Source organism: Rhagoletis zephyria, unplaced genomic scaffold (genome assembly GCF_001687245.7).
Source record: "Rhagoletis zephyria isolate East Lansing unplaced genomic scaffold, Rhagoletis_zephyria_1.1 Rzeph_scaffold_00139, whole genome shotgun sequence".
Lineage (NCBI taxonomy): Eukaryota > Metazoa > Arthropoda > Insecta > Diptera > Tephritidae > Rhagoletis > Rhagoletis zephyria.
The window spans coordinates 166602-184052 of record NW_016157223.1 but is presented as its reverse complement, the minus strand read 5'-3'; the positions used below and the strand labels follow the sequence as shown (position 1 = coordinate 184052).

At 38.9% G+C, this 17451-nt stretch overlaps 2 protein-coding genes across 2 annotated transcripts in view; both read right to left on the bottom strand.

Moving 5' to 3' along the window:
* The window catches only part of LOC108381636 (uncharacterized), a 323688-nt gene that overhangs the window by 220210 nt on the left and 86027 nt on the right, over window positions 1-17451 (bottom strand). The window lies entirely within an intron of this gene.
* Window positions 3758-9714, bottom strand: LOC108381656 (uncharacterized). The gene is made up of 2 exons (XM_017638073.1): window positions 9105-9714; window positions 3758-4060 (listed from the first exon to the last, which is right to left on the bottom strand). The coding sequence occupies exons 1-2, from the start codon at window positions 9471-9473 to the stop codon at window positions 4043-4045; spliced, it is 387 nt and encodes a 128-aa protein (XP_017493562.1). The 5' UTR covers window positions 9474-9714; the 3' UTR covers window positions 3758-4042.

The following is a 17451-nucleotide window of genomic DNA, read 5'->3' as shown; positions in this document are numbered from 1 at the left end:
GAGAAGGCAGAACAGACGTAGCCCTTGTTTTTACCGATAATATCGATGTCGTCGACATACGCCAGCAATTGTACGCTCTTGTAAAGTATTGCGCCTGAGCGGTTCAGTTCTGCGGCTATTATTATCTCCTCCAACATCATATTAAAGAAATCACACGAAAGGGAGTCCCCTTGTCTGAAACCTCGTTTGGTATCAAACGGCTCGGAGAGGTCTTTCCCTATTCTGACGGAGCTGGTGGTATTGCTCAACGTTATTTTACATAGCCGTATTAGTTTCGCGGGGATAGCAAATTCAGACATGGTGGCATAAAGGCAACTTCTCTTCGTGCTGTCGAAAGCGGCTTTGAAATCGACAAATAGATGGTGTGTGTTGATCCTATTCTCGCGGATCTTTTCCAAGATTTGGCGTATTGTGAATACCTTATCTATGGTGGATTTTCCAGGCCTAAAGCCACACTGATAAGGTCCAATCAGCTCGTTGACGGTGGGCTTCAGCCTTTCGCACAATACACTCGATAAGACCTTAAAACCTATGCTTAGAAGGCTGGTTATGCGCCAACTGTATGGCGGGGTCGCCTTTCTTCTGGATTGGGAAGAGCACACTTAAATTCCAGTCGTCGGGAATGCGTTCATCTGACCATATTCTGCTTACGAGCTGATGCATGCACCTCATCAGCTCCTCGCCCCAGTACTGGAATAGCTCGGCTGGCAGGCTGTCGATTTCGGATATAAACCTAGTGTTTTATAGTCGACTTAGGATATCATCAATGTGGGCAGTGGATAAGCGTTTCAATAGTCCGTTTCGTTTACCTTACGAGTTTCCATACAGAGGCGATTTTTGGTCCCTTTTATAACGAGTGAAACTGGCGAGTTCCAACTACTGTTAGACTCTTCTATTACTCCCATCTGAAGCATCCGATCTAATTGATTATAAACAAGTTTCTAAATAGCTGGAGATAATGGATACTGCCTCTGCTTTACTGGAAGTTTCTTGTTGGTCACTACTATATCATGCTCCTCTTTGTCTGTCTTGGTTAGTCCTAACGCGGCAAAGGACGAAAATTGTGTCTTAATACGCTCTAATGCCACAGTTTGATCGTGAGTCAATGCGTGTTGCACCGCGTCAAGGGATAGATCACCCTCGACGGGTACCAGCTTTGAAACACCCGCACCATTCACACTCGCAGGCACTCCTTCACTCACAATACTCATATCAAACGCTTTCCAGAAATCTATACCTAAATAAACCTCTTGTTGCATGCCAGGTGCGATCAAGAACTCTAATCACGCGTTACATCTACCACCGCAGTTTCTCCACCGTTCGCGGTGCGGATATTCTGCCCCTTCATAGGAAGTATCATACATTCTTTGCCCTCCAGAAGCTTGTCAGCATTTTTGCCTAGGCAGCTAGCACCTGCTCCTAAATCCAATAAGGGTAGTACTTCCTGATTTCCTAATTTTGTCTTAGCAAAAAATCTGTTATCACCTTTTATAGTAACAATTGTGGAGATTATTTTCCTACATATTCTACAGAGGTTCTTTTTCTTCGCCCTCATACTTTCGGTCTTTTTATAACTCCTTATCTTCTTTACCTGAAGTACTTCTTCACCAAATATGAGTCTACGCGCCTCCTCATAGTCTAGCTCTCTTTGTTGTAGACCAGTGATTTCCAAAGTGGTCCAGGTGGACCCCCAGGGGTCCACGGAAGACTCGACGAGGGTTCACGGTGATGTGAAAAAAATATGGGGCTCCATGAGTTGTAAATAGGTGCCCACGAAGTTTTATCTGGTTTCGATGTAAAGAACGAAAATGGTTGCTTAATAACCTCTTTATTTAACTTAAATTTTTTAGTGGTGTATAGTGCTTTTGAGGCACTGCTGCACTTACCGTCAGTTAGTGTTTTTCCTGTAGACTAAAAAGAACCAGATGCTGGTATGACAATGAGTGGGGCGCGACGAAAATTGCTGGCGGCGGAGATTTAAGCAATTGTGTCTTTTCAATGCTACAGGATAGTACACTACCATTACCTTTATTGAAGAAATTCAATAATGTTGAGTTCCTTGAGACTGAATGCTGGTTTGATTCCATCGCTGAGACCGGACTCACACATTGTTGATTCTTCACTGATGACTCCAAAACTGACTCTGGGTCATGCTCTGGGGTCTTTTTCGAGTTTAATGGAGATAAGCTTCACTTTTCTGTAGGGGAATATGCTTCGGTCTTCCAGGCTGAGGTAATTGCAATACTCAAAGCCATAGACTAAGGGTGGAACATAGGTGGAGGGGAAGAAGTTTACGTGACTGCAGTGACAACCAAGCTGCACTTAAGGCATTGACCAGCCCTCTATTTAAGTACTTCCGAACTAGTTCGGCAATGCAAGTCTCGACTAAAATATGATGGTGAACAAAACGAGGTTGTTTTACTATGGGTGCCAGGTCACTCTGAAGTACTTGGTTATGAGACATCTGATCATTTGGCCAGAGTTGGCTCAGACCAGGTATTCCTCGGTCCGCAACCAGTGTTAGCACTCCCACTGTCGGGGTATGTCGACCATTCGTGGCCGATTCCGAATAAAGAAAAGAAGTGGGTCTTATTTAATCGTTATAAACAATAATCTTTAATTTAGAATTCAAAGGGTAACATTTCAGTGTGTTTAGATATAGTGGGTGGTGTGTATAAAATACAATATATGTGTGGGTATATGTACAATGAGGTTAATTGTGTTATGTGTGTATTTATTGTATTTGAGTTAGTTCGGTTTTATTTATATTGACCTGTTTAACTTTATGTTTTTCGTGTTGTATATGTTATTGATTGTTGTTGTTGTCTTCTATTGAGGCTGCTATCGCTTGCGTGTTGATGCACGGGTAGTTTTATAAAAACTGACTTTCTTGGAGTTAAATTGGCGCGGTTTTTCATTCCTGCATTATCCTTCCTTCGCTTTTCGGAGTTCAGGAGCATAATGCAGGGATGTGTTTATTTGGAATAAACATCCCGGCCGCCTTGCAAGATCTACGAATAAAATAGAAATTAGTGGAGTGGATAGACATATAACTCAGTTGATTTAAATTGGGAAAGTTTCAGTAGCAAAGTATACTTAGGGTAGATTGGGCTATTTTATATAGTGCCTGTTAAAGTCCAACCAAATGCTGTGTTCTGGGCTACGACCATGCCATTGTCCGGATTAAAAACTCCGTTTCTGAGGATGAGTGGCTAAACGTCGGCTCCTAATTCCAAATTGAGGTGGTCGAATCGGATTTTTCTTCGTCACTTAAGTCCCGATCATACGGCTGTTTGGGTAGATCCTTAGTGATTAAGCTGTTACACTCGATGCGAAATTTGTCATCCTTTAGTGAGCCCAGTTGCATGTTGCATATACGATTAGCATTGAGAAATGTGATCGGCAATGATAGCTTTCTCACCAGCTCGTCTGCAACGGTTGTCAATGTTTGGGTCGGGTTTATTAAGGCTCGAACCTTATGCCATATGCCGTCATGCTTGGTATTTTAGTATTAACTGGTAAAGCGTGAGTTTTTTTCTTTTTTCTGGTGTTTTGTATCCACCTCGGTGTTGAATCTTGGGTGGCCGTGAAGGGAAGAATGATGTTTTCCATTGCACGTCTTCTCACTTGTGCATTTTTGTGTTTTGTGTGACCTGGCCAAGCAATTTATGCAATAGTGGGTCTTGATGACTGCGATGTACTTCTCATGAATGTTCATATTAGTATACTTTGTGCAAGTGNAGTATACTTTGTGCAAGTCACCAAGCGATGGTCCTTCTTGCATAAACCGCATGCTACATGGCGGTGTGGGTCGTACTTATGGTGACGAGTGTGAGTGATTTTGGGTCGGGCCGTGCGATGGATACCACTTTCCTTTTCCTCACGTATAGGAGAAAGGGTTGCACGGAAGCGTTGTGCACGCTTAGAGAGGGTTTCTATATCCGATATAGGTGAAATGCTGCGGGTCATGCTTAGGCAGCGGATGGTGGAGGTTGGGCTGCTTCGCCGAGTGCTGCTGTTTGCTGCGGAGTTCCGGGAAACGTTAGTTGGTGCCATTTTTCTACAAAGAAAGAAAACTTATAGGTTAATGGGTGTGCAATATCACGACTTTTGTGATGGGGCGGGTTATAATGCCTTGAGCGGTGCGAATTTCGACCACCCGGGTTTTGTTGTCCGAACCGAAATAGGCCTTCTCGATTCGGCCTAGCTTCCATTCGTTTGGGGGTAAGTTTCATTTCTAATGACGACTAAGTCACCCACTTCAATGTTTCGTTGAGGGTATTTCCACTTATATCGCTTGTGGAGTTCCTTTAAGTATTCCTCCTTCCATCTTTTATAGAAATGCTGGTGAAGTATTTTCAATTTCTGCCATCTGTTTGCGATGCTTAAATTTGCGTCGTCCAAGTTGGGTTCGGCAGGGGTGAGTAACGGGGCACCTATAAGGAAGTGTCCTGGGGTTATAGGTTCCAAATTAGTTGGATCATCGCTTGAAGGGCTCAATGGACGTGAGTTTAAGCAACTCTCGATGCGGGTAAGTAGGGTAGCTAATTCTTCAAAGGTGAATTTCTGGATTTTTGATACCTTTTTTAAATGAGTTTTCAAACTTTTTACTCCGGCTTCCCATAGTCCACCCATATGTGGAGCTCCGGGAGGGTTGAAGTGCCAGTTGACGTTTTGATGGGTATAACTGGCTGTGACTTCGGTTTTAAGGATTTTACAAATTCTCGTCGATCTTTGGCTAATAATTGTGAAGCTCCTACGAAGTTCGTTCCGTTGTCTGAGTAAAGATCGGCGGGGCATCCGTGTCTGGAAAAGAAACGCGCGAATGCCGCCATAAACGCTTGTGTCGTAAGATCGCTAACGGGTTCGAGGTGTATTGCTTTGGTTGCGAAGCAAACAAATACACAGATGTAACCTTTGGTTATTAGACATGCTCTTCCAGTGTAATTCTTGATGTCATAGGGTCCAGCGAAATCAATTCCTGCGGCGGCAAATGGACGGGTTAGGGTTGTCCTCTCCGCTGTAAGTGCTGCCATTATTTGTGTTTGGTGTTCTTTCTTGTGCAATATACAAGTTTTGCAGTTATAGATCATTGCTTTTATGAGGGTCTTTAACCTTGGAATCCAGAATTCTGTTCGAATGAGTCGCAAAACTAGTTGATTTCCACCATGTAGGGTTATTGAGTGAGTAAATCTGGTCAGGAGCTTTGCCATATGGCTGCTATAGGGTAATAAAATCGGATGACGCTTGTTGTATGATAATGCCGTGGAATTGCTTAATCGGCCATCAACTCGCATCATTCCATTAGGATCACCTGATGGGTTAAGTGTCAGTAGTGAACTTTTCTTGGGTATCTGGGACTTTCGGGTCAAAGCGTCATATTCGTCCGGGAAATGAGTTTGTTGGGTCAAAATAATCAGCTTCATTCGTGTCGCTTTAAATCGTTAGGAGTTATTTCTCGGCTTGGGTAGTGCGTTTCACGTCTCCTGGGTGATGCATTTGAGCAAATCCTGAATAAATACGCAATTACACGAATGGCTTTGGGTAGTGAGGAGAATCTTTCAAGGATGTCCTCTTGGGTTGTTATTGCGAAAATCTTTACAGGTTTGGCTTCAAGGGTTGTGCTCTAGGGTTTTTAAGTTGTTGGCCACTGTTCTCACTCGAGCTTTAGCCATTTGGGTCCGTGCCACCAGAGTTCGCTATTTAAAAGTTCCGTGGGCGTACAACCTCGACTTGCCAGATTNGTAGTGAGGAGAATCTTTCAAGGATGTCCTCTTGGGTTGTTATTGCGAAAATCTTTACAGGTTTGGCTTCAAGGGTTGTGCTCTAGGGTTTTTAAGTTGTTGGCCACTGTTCTCACTCGAGCTTTAGCCATTTGGGTCCGTGCCACCAGAGTTCGCTATTTAAAAGTTCCGTGGGCGTACAACCTCGACTTGCCAGATTAGCGGGATTATCACGACTTTCGACATGGCGCCAGTTATTAATTCCGACATTTTCCGTGATTGTGGTGATTCTATTAGATACGAAAGTAGTCCAGGAACATGGTGGCTTCTTTAACCACGATAGGACTATCGTTGAGTCCGTCCAAAAATAGGTCTGATACTGGGTCAGATGTAGTTGGGATAGTGTAGAGTCGACAGCATTAGCTAGCAGAACGGCTCCACAGAGTTCTAATCTTGGCAATGATATACACTTAATTGGGGCAACTCTCGTCTTCGAAACTAGCATGGTGGTCCATTCTTTGGTTTNGACTATCGTTGAGTCCGTCCAAAAATAGGTCTGATACTGGGTCAGATGTAGTTGGGATAGTGTAGAGTCGACAGCATTAGCTAGCAGAACGGCTCCACAGAGTTCTAATCTTGGCAATGATATACACTTAATTGGGGCAACTCTCGTCTTCGAAACTAGCATGGTGGTCCATACTTTGGTTTCCATTTTAACTCGAATATAGAGAGTCGCTGCATAAGCTTTCTCGGAGGCATCAGAAAATCCATGGAATTCAATGGTGGTTGATGGAGTGAAGTGGGTCCATCTGGGTATTTCAATCTTGTTTAACGTTTCGTACTACTTTACGAAACTAAGCCATCGATGAAGGGTAAGTGGCTTAAAACTTTCGTCTCAGTCAGATTTATCAAGCCATACTTGTTGCATAATAATTTTTGCCGTTATTATTATTGGGCTGAGCCAGCCGGCGGGATCAAACAATTAGCTATGATTGATAAAATTTCTCTTTTTGTGTATGCGGGTTTCTTCTCGATTGGGTTGACGAGAAAAAAGAATGAATCTATCTTGGAGTTCCAACGAATACCTAGGGTTTTGGTGTTGTCGAACTCGGGTAAATTGAGTAACTCGGTATCGAGTCGTTGTCCTTGGGGCAACTCTGCTAATATTTCTGGGTCATTGGAGGTCCATTTTCGTAAGGCGAATCCCGTGGACTCTAAAGCAAAAGTGAGTTCATCTCGTGCTCGTTTAGCAGTTGATAGCTCATGGGTTCCTGTTAAAACGTCGTCCACGTACATTTCATTTCGTAAAATGTTAGATGCTAATCCAACCCTTTCTTGGACATCATCGGCTAGCTTTAGAAGAGTTCGGATTGCTAAGTAAGGGGCGCAGTTTATACCAAATGTAACCGTTTGAAGCTCAAAGTCTTCTATTAGGTCCTCAATGGATTTTCTAAAGAGGATTCTTTGGAACGGGGTGTGTTTTGGGTCTACGAGGATTTGTCGGTACATTTTTTGAATATCCGCGTTTAAAACAAATCGAAAGAGTCTCCATTTTACAATTAGAATGACTAAGTATTTTTGTAAGGTGGGTCCAATGTGTAGAACGTCATTAAGGCTCTTTCAATTCGAAGTGGGGTTCGAAGCATTAAATACCACGCGAAGTTTTGTTGTGATGCGATCAGGTTTAATGACCGCATGATGTGGTAAGTAATATGGGGTCGTTTTATCCGCGGTATTACATTCGACCTTCTTCATGTGACCGAGTTCCAAATATTCGGTAATTGCCTTGTCATATTCCGCCTTTACCTCAGGTTTTCTAAATAAAGACTTTTCATTTCTAAGGTATTGTGCTAGCGCTATGTGTCTTGAACTTCCAATGTCGATGTTTTCGGGGTCCTTGAAGGGTAGAGTTACTACATAGCGTCCACTTGGGTTTCTAAGTGTCGTTCTTTGGTAGTTTTCTTCGCAAAGAATATCTGATGGAGAGGCCAAGGGTTTTCTGGGAACTTCTTCCACCTCCCAAAAACGAGTGAGTAGATTATCTGGGGTCATTTTATTGTAAAATGAAACTAAGTTTGTTGATTGAGACGGTCTGGGTACAGGACCAGATAAAATCCATCCCGATTCTGTCTCTTGGGCTAAGAGTGAACCTAAAATATCTCGTTTAACTCCACCGAGTATAATTTGAGGATAAAGATCACTACCAATTAATATATCCACGGGTCTGGGTTTGTGGAATTGGGTATCTGCCAATGTGAAGCCGAGTTTTCCAAGGCACATCTTTGGGTCGAGGGGGTATGAGGGTAAATTATCCGTGAGACTATTTAGAATAAACGCTTGGGTCGATATTCTGAAGTTTATGTTCAAGGGTGAGCAGACGGTGATGTCGCATATCCTCGTTGGTGTCGCTGAAACCGCGTTGGTTAATCCGGTTACTTGGGTTGACATAGAGTGGGTGGGTATATCTAAATTTCTCTGTAGTTTTTCAGATCCCGAGTCTATGAGTGCTCTTGCCATGTATCTTTGGCCATTATGTTCCACCTGAACCTTTGCCGTACCTAATAAAATCTGCTTTCTACTTGGGTTGAGTGGGTCTTGGGTAGTGGACTGTATGGTGTTGGTGTAGGCTTGCGAATTTGTATGAGTGTTTTGAGTGGGTGGGGAGGAACTTGTGCTGGTATCAGGAGTCGAAATTATTCGAGTAACTGAGTCTCTATGAATTAGGGTATTATGTCTCTTGTTGCATTTTCTGCAAGAGTATTTGCTTTTGCAGTCTCTGAAGCTGTGCGAAATTGCCAAGCAGTTGTAACAATATCCATAATTTTTGATAGTGGATATATGGGTTTCTACATTCATTGTGAGGAATTTTGGGCATTCACGAATAGAATGTTGCTTTTTGCATATTTTGCAGCTTTCTACCTCGAATTGTTTTCTTGAGGGAGCAGGGTTTGAATTATTTCGAGATGTTGGGGGTCCGGGTGTCTGGTTTTCATAAACGTTTGCATGAAAAGTGTTATATCGCTTTTCATCACTTTTCTTGACTGAACCTGGGTGCGTTTGGTGTGGTCTTGAAATCGAAGCTTTGAAATTCCCAACAGATTCTAAGGTTTTATATTTATGGGTCAAAAAGCTATCGAATGTTTCCCATGTGGGTATTGTGGAGTTATCTTCTAGGGTATATTCAAATGCTTCTAAAGTTTCCTTTGGTAGTTTTGAACTACATAGGTATATTAAGATCGGGTCCCAGTTCCTTGTGTCTATGCCAAAGTTGGTTAAATTTGTCAAAGAATTGTTAACAGTTCTTTGTAGGGTCTTAATAGAGTGGCCTGTTTCTTGGGTCACTTGTGGCAAATTAAACAGGGTCTTTAATTGGGTATTCACCTGCATCCGTTTATTTTCATATTGATCGATCAAATTTTTCCATGCCAGTATGAAACCGTCGTTCGTGTAGGGTGCGTTCCTGATTACCTCTCTTGCTTCGCCTTGGGTCTTTTGGTTTAAGTGGAAGAGCTTTTCCACATTACTTATCCTTGGGTTATGGATGTAAAGTGCTGTGAACACGTCTCTAAAGGTAGGCCATGTAACATAATCTCCATAAAAGACGTCCGTGTCGCATGGGGGTAGATGAACCATGGGTGCAAACTCCATCATCGGGGCCTCTGAACGTCTCTCCTTAATTGGTTGGGTGGGGTTCGGGGTCTTTAGAGTGTCAACATCCTTATTTATTGAAGCTAGGCAATTCAAATACATCTGGTAGCATTATTTGTATTTTCCTTTTACTTCGTTGAAATCAACGGTGTCATCCGCATTATTGGGGGTTCTACGACAAGCATCATACGCTTTTTTCGCTTTGCTGTAGAGAGAATCGAGTTCAACTCTTTTGATTTCTAAAGTATAAACTGACTCATCTTCTGCTGGGGTCTTGAAATGATCTTCCACGAATTCGATCAAATCAGAAATTGTTATATTAAATTCCTCCATTTTAATTAAAAAAGACGAGGTTTACTAACAAATCAGTTGAAATGAGTGAGTCTGCTTAGTGTTCTGAGGGTAGAGGGAAACAAAATGTTTTGGTTTCTTAAAAATTCGCAAAATTTTATGAGCTATTAATTTGGATACTTTTCGCCTCTTTTTGGGTTGAGGGTTAATAAACTAAGCAAAAGTAACTAGTTATATCTTTATTTTTTTTTGTTTCTGCACCAAGGGCAAATACCTCTTGTATTGAAAAATTTCTTGCATGGTGTTTGCAATTTTTTCCTATTGGGTCACTGCTCCGATTTCCTACTGGGTATTTTTAAATTGGTACAAGTTGGGCTAACCGTTGATGCTATACCAACAAATTGTTGGGCGGAATGGGTTGTTATATGAATGTGTGCATGATAAAAACATTACAAGGTAAATTCATTCTCTCATTTCGTCGGCCATGATTTTTTTCGGACGTTTGCCAACATTTTAAAATCATATAAAATTGAAAACAAAAAAATTAAATTGTTCACAATTGTTGTTGTTTGAGATTGAAAATGAGAATGTGTGTGTGAGTTTGAGTTTTGATATTATAATTATATTGTTGGCAAACGTCAAACTGCCTCTCAATGGTTTTACCTTGTTATGTTTTTATCATGAATGTGTGTATGTAAGCACGGGTATGTATATACAGTATTTACCGTCGGCAGAGCAACTGATGGGTTACTGCACGACTTCCGGTAAGTAAATATTTATGTATGTACGAGTATGTATTAAACAAGTGCAGAATTTAACAAAGCAAATAGTGACAAAAATTTGAATTTAAGCTGTCTTAAGCACAAAATTTTAATTTAGCCCTATAGGATTTTTCTGATTTGCACTTTTATTAAGATTTAATGGAAATATTTTGGGTCGCACTTACAGTAGTTCCAGCAATGGGTCTGTTTTTAAAGTGTGCTGATGTGTTGGATTTCCCTCCTTGTTTTTGTATGTATGTAGGTACTTAGCTGCCGTGATTTGCTCTATTTTATTCCCTCAATGTTTTATTTTTTTTTTTGATTGTTGCTGGGTAGAATGCTGGGTGAATTTTCCAACGATGAATTTTTGATTTGTGTGTTTAATTTCCTTTATCGAGTTCACGGCTCGGTAGGACCAAAATGTGTGGGTATATGTACAATGAGGTTAATTGTGTTATGTGTGTATTTATTGTATTTGAGTTAGTTAGGTTTTATTTATATTGACCAGTTTAACTTTATGTTTTCCGTGTTGTATATGTATATGTATATAAAAACTGACTTTCTTGGAGTTAAGTTGGCGCGGTTTTTCATTCCTGCATTATCCTTCCTTCGCTTTTCGGAGTTCAGGAGCATAATGCAGGGATGTGTTTATTAGGAATAAACACCCACCTTCGGCAATCGAAGCCACCATCAGAAACTGGGTAAATACTTCGCTCAGAAATGACTGAAAGGCATTGAGGGGATGCAGGTGGGCAAAACTCATGTTGCCTTCAATCTCACAAGGTTTATCTAATTTTTTTCTCTCACTGAGCAGACGACACTGCAGACAAGTTGCTGCACTGCTGACTGGTCACTACGCGGAACAAACACCTGACTGTGATAGGCGTAAATGACAAGTCTATTTGCCCATCTTGCCTTGAAGAAGATGAGACGGTGGAACACTTTTTGTGCTTTTTGCTTGCTTGTTTATTTGCCATCGACTTTTTTAAACTCGTTATTACCTCTATTGTCAGTTTCTGAATTAAAAGTTTGGCGTAAAAAGCTTAACCGTTTTGATGTTTTAAGTTTTGTGTTTTAAAAATGTGACAAATATTATTCGCCTCGCATTACAACTCGGAGCGATAAAAATAAAAATGATGGAATTAACACAAGTAAACTATTTTACATATACTCCACGTGCAAAGTCATGAGAGAGGCGAACATTTGATTAGTTTATGGTGAAGATAATGTAAATAACGCTAGCGATCGCAGTGCTCGTAAAAAATATAACTTTTCCGAGCGAGAGAGTATTTTGATGTATTTACGAGCTCTATTTTTTAAAATCTACAAGTGTGTAATCACATTATTTTTATAAATAGAACACAAGAAAATATTTTACTTTTATTTTGGCCACTCTGAGTTTAGTTTTTGAATTCACCCACGATGCAAATTGATATTTTTAGATCTAATCTTCACATTTAATTTAGTTACGGGCTTTGGAAATATTTAGAAATGTATCAGCAGGGGGTCCACCGAGACCAGTAAATTTTTGAAAGGGGTCTACGAGAAAAAAAAGTTTGGCAACCTCTGTTGTAGACCTTTAACTACCCTATTTTCAAATAACCCTTTGTCTTATTTTTCTTCAATACTGACTCCTCTCTTCAAAATTATTGCTGATTTGCTTCCGGGCTCTGCTTCACCTCGCGAGGGTTCCCGGATAGCTCCGTCAGTTTCTGGTTTCCCTGTATTGGCTTGAATACACAGAAGGATGAGCCACCAGCACACGCAAAACAGACCACACGAAAGACATAACACGAGGTGAAAAGTGGACACACAGAAGGAGTTGTTGAATTATTGACATCAGCACCGACATTAGGACTAACGGAGGAAGACGAATAATTATTAGCTATCACTGGTTGCTGTGTGTTATTGCACTTGGCCCTATCTAAAGCTTCTATACTTTTTTTCTAGCGATGCTTCCACTTCCATAAAATCTAATTCGCCTACCTTTATTTTCCTTAATGACCTTTTCAGCTCGTTTACACTCTGACTTTAATTCAGCTAGCGTACTCATCCGTGAAGCAAAAGTTAATTTAGCAAGGTAATGCTTAAGGTTGCTTCGAATTATACCGACAAGCTCCTGTTCGGGGCTATTTTTCCTGAGGCGAAAAGTTTATCAAAAGACACAATTAAAAGAAATACAGAAAAATTTTGCGCAATCCAAAATTTTAAATATTCAGTGAAATCAGAAGAAATATTCAAAAACAAAAAAGCTCGGAAATAAAATTCATAATTCTTACGATCGAAATTTCAAAATGAATGAAAAAGGTTAGAATTCAAAAATAAATAATTAAAAAAAAGCGGTGATCCAAAAATTTTTTTTTAAATTTTAGAATAATTAAATATTCTTAACTTTTTATGGGGCAGTGTTGTACTTCTGCAACATACCATTCAAAGAGAAGTAAAAATATAGCAAATGCTCTTAGACTGACTCTACGCAGTGTTGTACATCAGCAACAAAGCATTCTAACGGGTAAGAAACAAACCAGCTGACAAGGTGGCTGAATTTGTGTTTTTATTTCATTGAAGTGGCGTGTGAGCACAAACCAGTTTCGCGCCCTTAGTATTCGTTTACGATAAACGATTTATTGCTGAAATACAGATATTTCGTTGTTGAAATTGGTGTGAGTTAAAGATAAGAGGATGTATTTCAATAATCAATAAATTTTTTTTTAGCAGAACCGTTTCTTTTTATTTTTTTTACTGATTTCGTTTTGTTGCATATATGCAACATTGCGCGTTCTGGTATACTTTCTTAGTGTTATTTTTGAATTGGAATGCTTCTTTTTGGGGATCATAATGCTCAAGGCCTGGAAATTATACTAGAAGAATGGGAACATAGTGAAAATGGCCTTGACTTTTCTTCTGACGACGATGTCGCCGATCCAACGTATTACTTCGAGCCGAATGAATATGAAAGTTCTGATGAGGACCTAGAGGTGTCACCTGACTTGGAAAATGATGTACAGTATACCAGCACCTCAGAAACTACATCCACCAGTGCTCAGATCATTAGTACTTGTACTACATATGTAGTTCCGCAGCACCTAAAAATACGTATTTTCGTGTGCCTAGGACTCATATGTAATGTGCTTACCTATCAGAACTACCGCTCATTGAGTACTTGTGCACAGTGTTGCCGCCGCTCAAAAAACTTTCTAACCAAGATTTGACGAAAAAGTTACCAAATGTAAGGAAAAGTAACCAATTTTTTATTAGATTAACAACTCAGGTAATCACAAATTCTTTTATATAGTACGTATAGACAAATTTTACAAACCAAAGGAAATCAGTTTTTATTTGCATTTTTGAAAAGTAAATCCTTTTAAGGCCGGAAATAAATGAAATACATTCATATATAAGTATATATATAACTACATATTTTATAAAATCAGGCTTCCCGTATTAGGTGCATATGTATGTTAATATCTTTAACATTACCAGACTCTAAATGACGTTTTTAAATAAGTACATAGATACACAGTTTCCAACTTCTTTGTAAGAATCAATGAAATATCTGATCAGCGTAAATATTTTATAATTAAGATTATACCATTAAAAATTGGACTGTATTGAACTATATCGTCGCTCAGCGCGAAGCGATGGTAAATAAATTTTACAAAAGCGCGAAAAACCAATTTTTTCAAAACTGTGGAATGGTATTTCCATATATGTAATACTTCTATATTGCTAGTACATACAAAGTACATTCCCCAACATCAGAGTGTCGAAATATAGAAAAAAGAAAGAGAGATCCGATAAGAGAATGTACTCGAAATGACATTTTTACTTTTGAAAATTCAGGAGCGGCTTCACAAATTCTTAGTTAAAAACAATTCATATGAAAAATTAACAAAAAATACAATTTTTATAAATCTATGAGAAACGCTGCGGCCGTTGGTGGTGGCAGAGGATAAAAAGACCAGTTGGAGAAGGACTTAGCATCAGTTGGCATTTCCAATAGGCGTCAATTAGCATAGAAGGGAATCGAATAGCGTGCTTTATTGAATTCGGCTAACATATAAAATGCTACACCGCTTTATGTGTAAATAAGTTTTGTCTTGGAAAAGATCTTCTATCTTCCAATTTTTCGGATTTCCAAATAACGAAGAGCATCGGACAAAGTCGACATATAGAGCCCTAACCGCTAAAATAATGTATATATTTTATTTTTTAATTACTTTTTGATGCAGGTGATCTAAGAGCATTTATGAATCAAAATTAAATTTTGAAAAAACTTCGCTTACTTTATTTTCGCGCCCAGGGCTCGATATACATTGCCGCTTGAAGGAAACATGAGACTCTCAAATTTGTGTTTGTTTTTTGAATTCCTTGAACCGCCCCTGTTATGATATGGCACTTCATTCTAGGTAGTAGTTTACACATATACACGCATACTTCTACAATCACAAACATTTTCATAGGCTGTCTTTCTTTGATTTCGAATTAAAAACTCATTGTGGTCATATTGTACTAGCAATATAGAAGTATTACATATATGGGTATTTCCCTTGAACCTACTTGCTATAAGATTATTATTATTAATCTTAACTTAAATTAATAAAGTAAGCAGTAATGGAAAAATAATTACCAAATCCCTTTTCTATTGTACATACATGACGTGGTATTGGATTCCGCATATACGAGGTATTTATAAAGTCTTTAGCCGACCATGTATATTATGTATTCTGTATATTATAAAACAAATACATACATATGTAAGTAATATTAACACAATGATTCCAAATATTCTCACTTGGTTTCACTGCTGGGGCTGCCACTGTTGCTGCTACTCTCCTCAACCTCGACAGGTGTAACTGGCCTATGTCTTATAACGAAACTAATTTAAAAGTTTTTTGGAAATACATATGCAAAATAAAACCAAAATTGTGTATTCTTTTCTCACTTATCCATAGAATTGAGCCCGTATAAATTAACTTGAAACACCAATTTTGCGCGGAATTCTAATAATTTTTCGCGGCTTCTTAATGACTCTCGTATTATTCAAATGTCATTTCAGGTGCATACTATGTAGGTGTGTGCAAAGAACATAGAAATGGTGTAACGCAGGGCCGTTTCAAAAAATTGGCGATTAATTCACCGCGATTTATTAAAGACACGAACCGATAATAGTTGCACCTTCGAACTTTTTCTGTTTTGCATATGTACACATGATTATTATCGGAATAAGTCGAATATTGAGTTGCCATTTTAGTAGTAAGAACTTAAGTTAAATAACCATATTGAGCAGAATAAATGTATTTATTTTTACTATTTTTCAAAGATTTAATTATTGTATGTATACAGAAGTTAGAAACTGCAGTAAATGTTAAAAATAACCAAAATGGGAAAGATCTTAACAACTTCACAGGCAAGAAAAAAATAACCAAAATTGGTTAAAAGTAACCTAAACGGCAACACTGCTTGTGCAGTCGCGGCATTTTGGTTTTAGAAACTCTAAGAAAAACGCGTATCTCCAACTGCAAGCTGCCAGATGAGAAAGTTTTAAAACAATAACCACGCGAAATGTCAATAGAATACGTCGGTAACTGCAATGCAGTTGGCGTAGCTGTTCCCGCTTGGAGAGATACCAAAATCGTCACTCTGGCATCTAATTTTGCAGGCCGGCTTGGCGCATTTAGGTGGTTGATAAGGGGTAACATCAAGAGCCAGCATGAAGGGGGAAGAAGATCGTATTAAAATTTTTTATACTCCGACTCTCATTACAAATATATATAATGCTTTTAATATATTTTGTACACCCCTTTTACCCTGAGAACTGATTTAGCTCTTGCTTAGCACTTGTTGCCTCTTTGACGGCTTTAAGAGCCAAAACTCTGCCCATCCCTTCACATATGGGTGGTGCCTACCTTTTAGACTCTGTTATGGGCCACTACAAAATTAAACTACGTAGTAAACGTTGGTATATATGAGCTTTTTATAATTCCCTTGATAATACTATGCGTAGCTCATGGCTTTTATATCGAAGAATAATTGCTGAATAGGTCGTACTAGTAAAATCCCCAACTCTGCTGAATTCAGAATAGCTATAGCAGAAAATATATGTAAATATCACATAATCAACCGTACAAAGCGCAAAGAAGGAACGTCCGGCTCAACACGTTTCTCCGAAAAATGTGAACTTGGCTGGATAGACGAATGACGTGCAAATTTCAAGATTGCAAGGGTTATATGCAAACAAGCTGTGAAAAATTTGGAATTAGTTTGGTTGGGTTACAATAAGAAAAATAACTATTTAAAAAATTGTAAAATTTCCTAAGTGTAACTTCATTTTTGTAGCACTATTGACGCAATGTTGCATTTCTGCAACATATAGTTTTTTTAGAAAAAAAATACCTAGTTTTTTAAATTTTGATTTCCATTGTTATTTTCGTTAATAATACACTGTTTATCATTTGATATTTATAAAATTAACAAAATTAATGACCTTGCGCCATAAAGGGTTAAATAAAATCGGCAAACTTGAAAATTCCAATCTTAACCGAAAGTACTAGGCTTCGTAAATTCAAAATAGACCCAAATTTTTGGGGTGAGACAGGCTTATAGTAAAACAATATATATGTGTATATATGTAGATATATCCAATGAATATATGTAAGTATATGTTTAACGACTTCAAAGTAGGTATATAGGTATATGCATGTAATAAGATGATAAGATCATAAAATAAAAATAAATTAGAAATGCAAATACGAAAACTCAAAAAGGCGATTTATGCTGTTGGTAAAAAAGCGAGAGATTTATTGTTTTAGTTTGTTTTTGTTCCTCATACATCAGACTAGGGGCGTGCAAAGGTAATGTTGTTATACCCGAGCGCACTTGTGCGCAAGGGTATTATAACTTTGTTCACATAACGGTTGCTTGTAACAGGCAAAACGAATCGAGATAGATATAGACAAATGTATACATAAATGATCAGAATGAAAAGAGAAATCGATTAAGCGGTGACTGTCTGTCCGTCCGTCCGT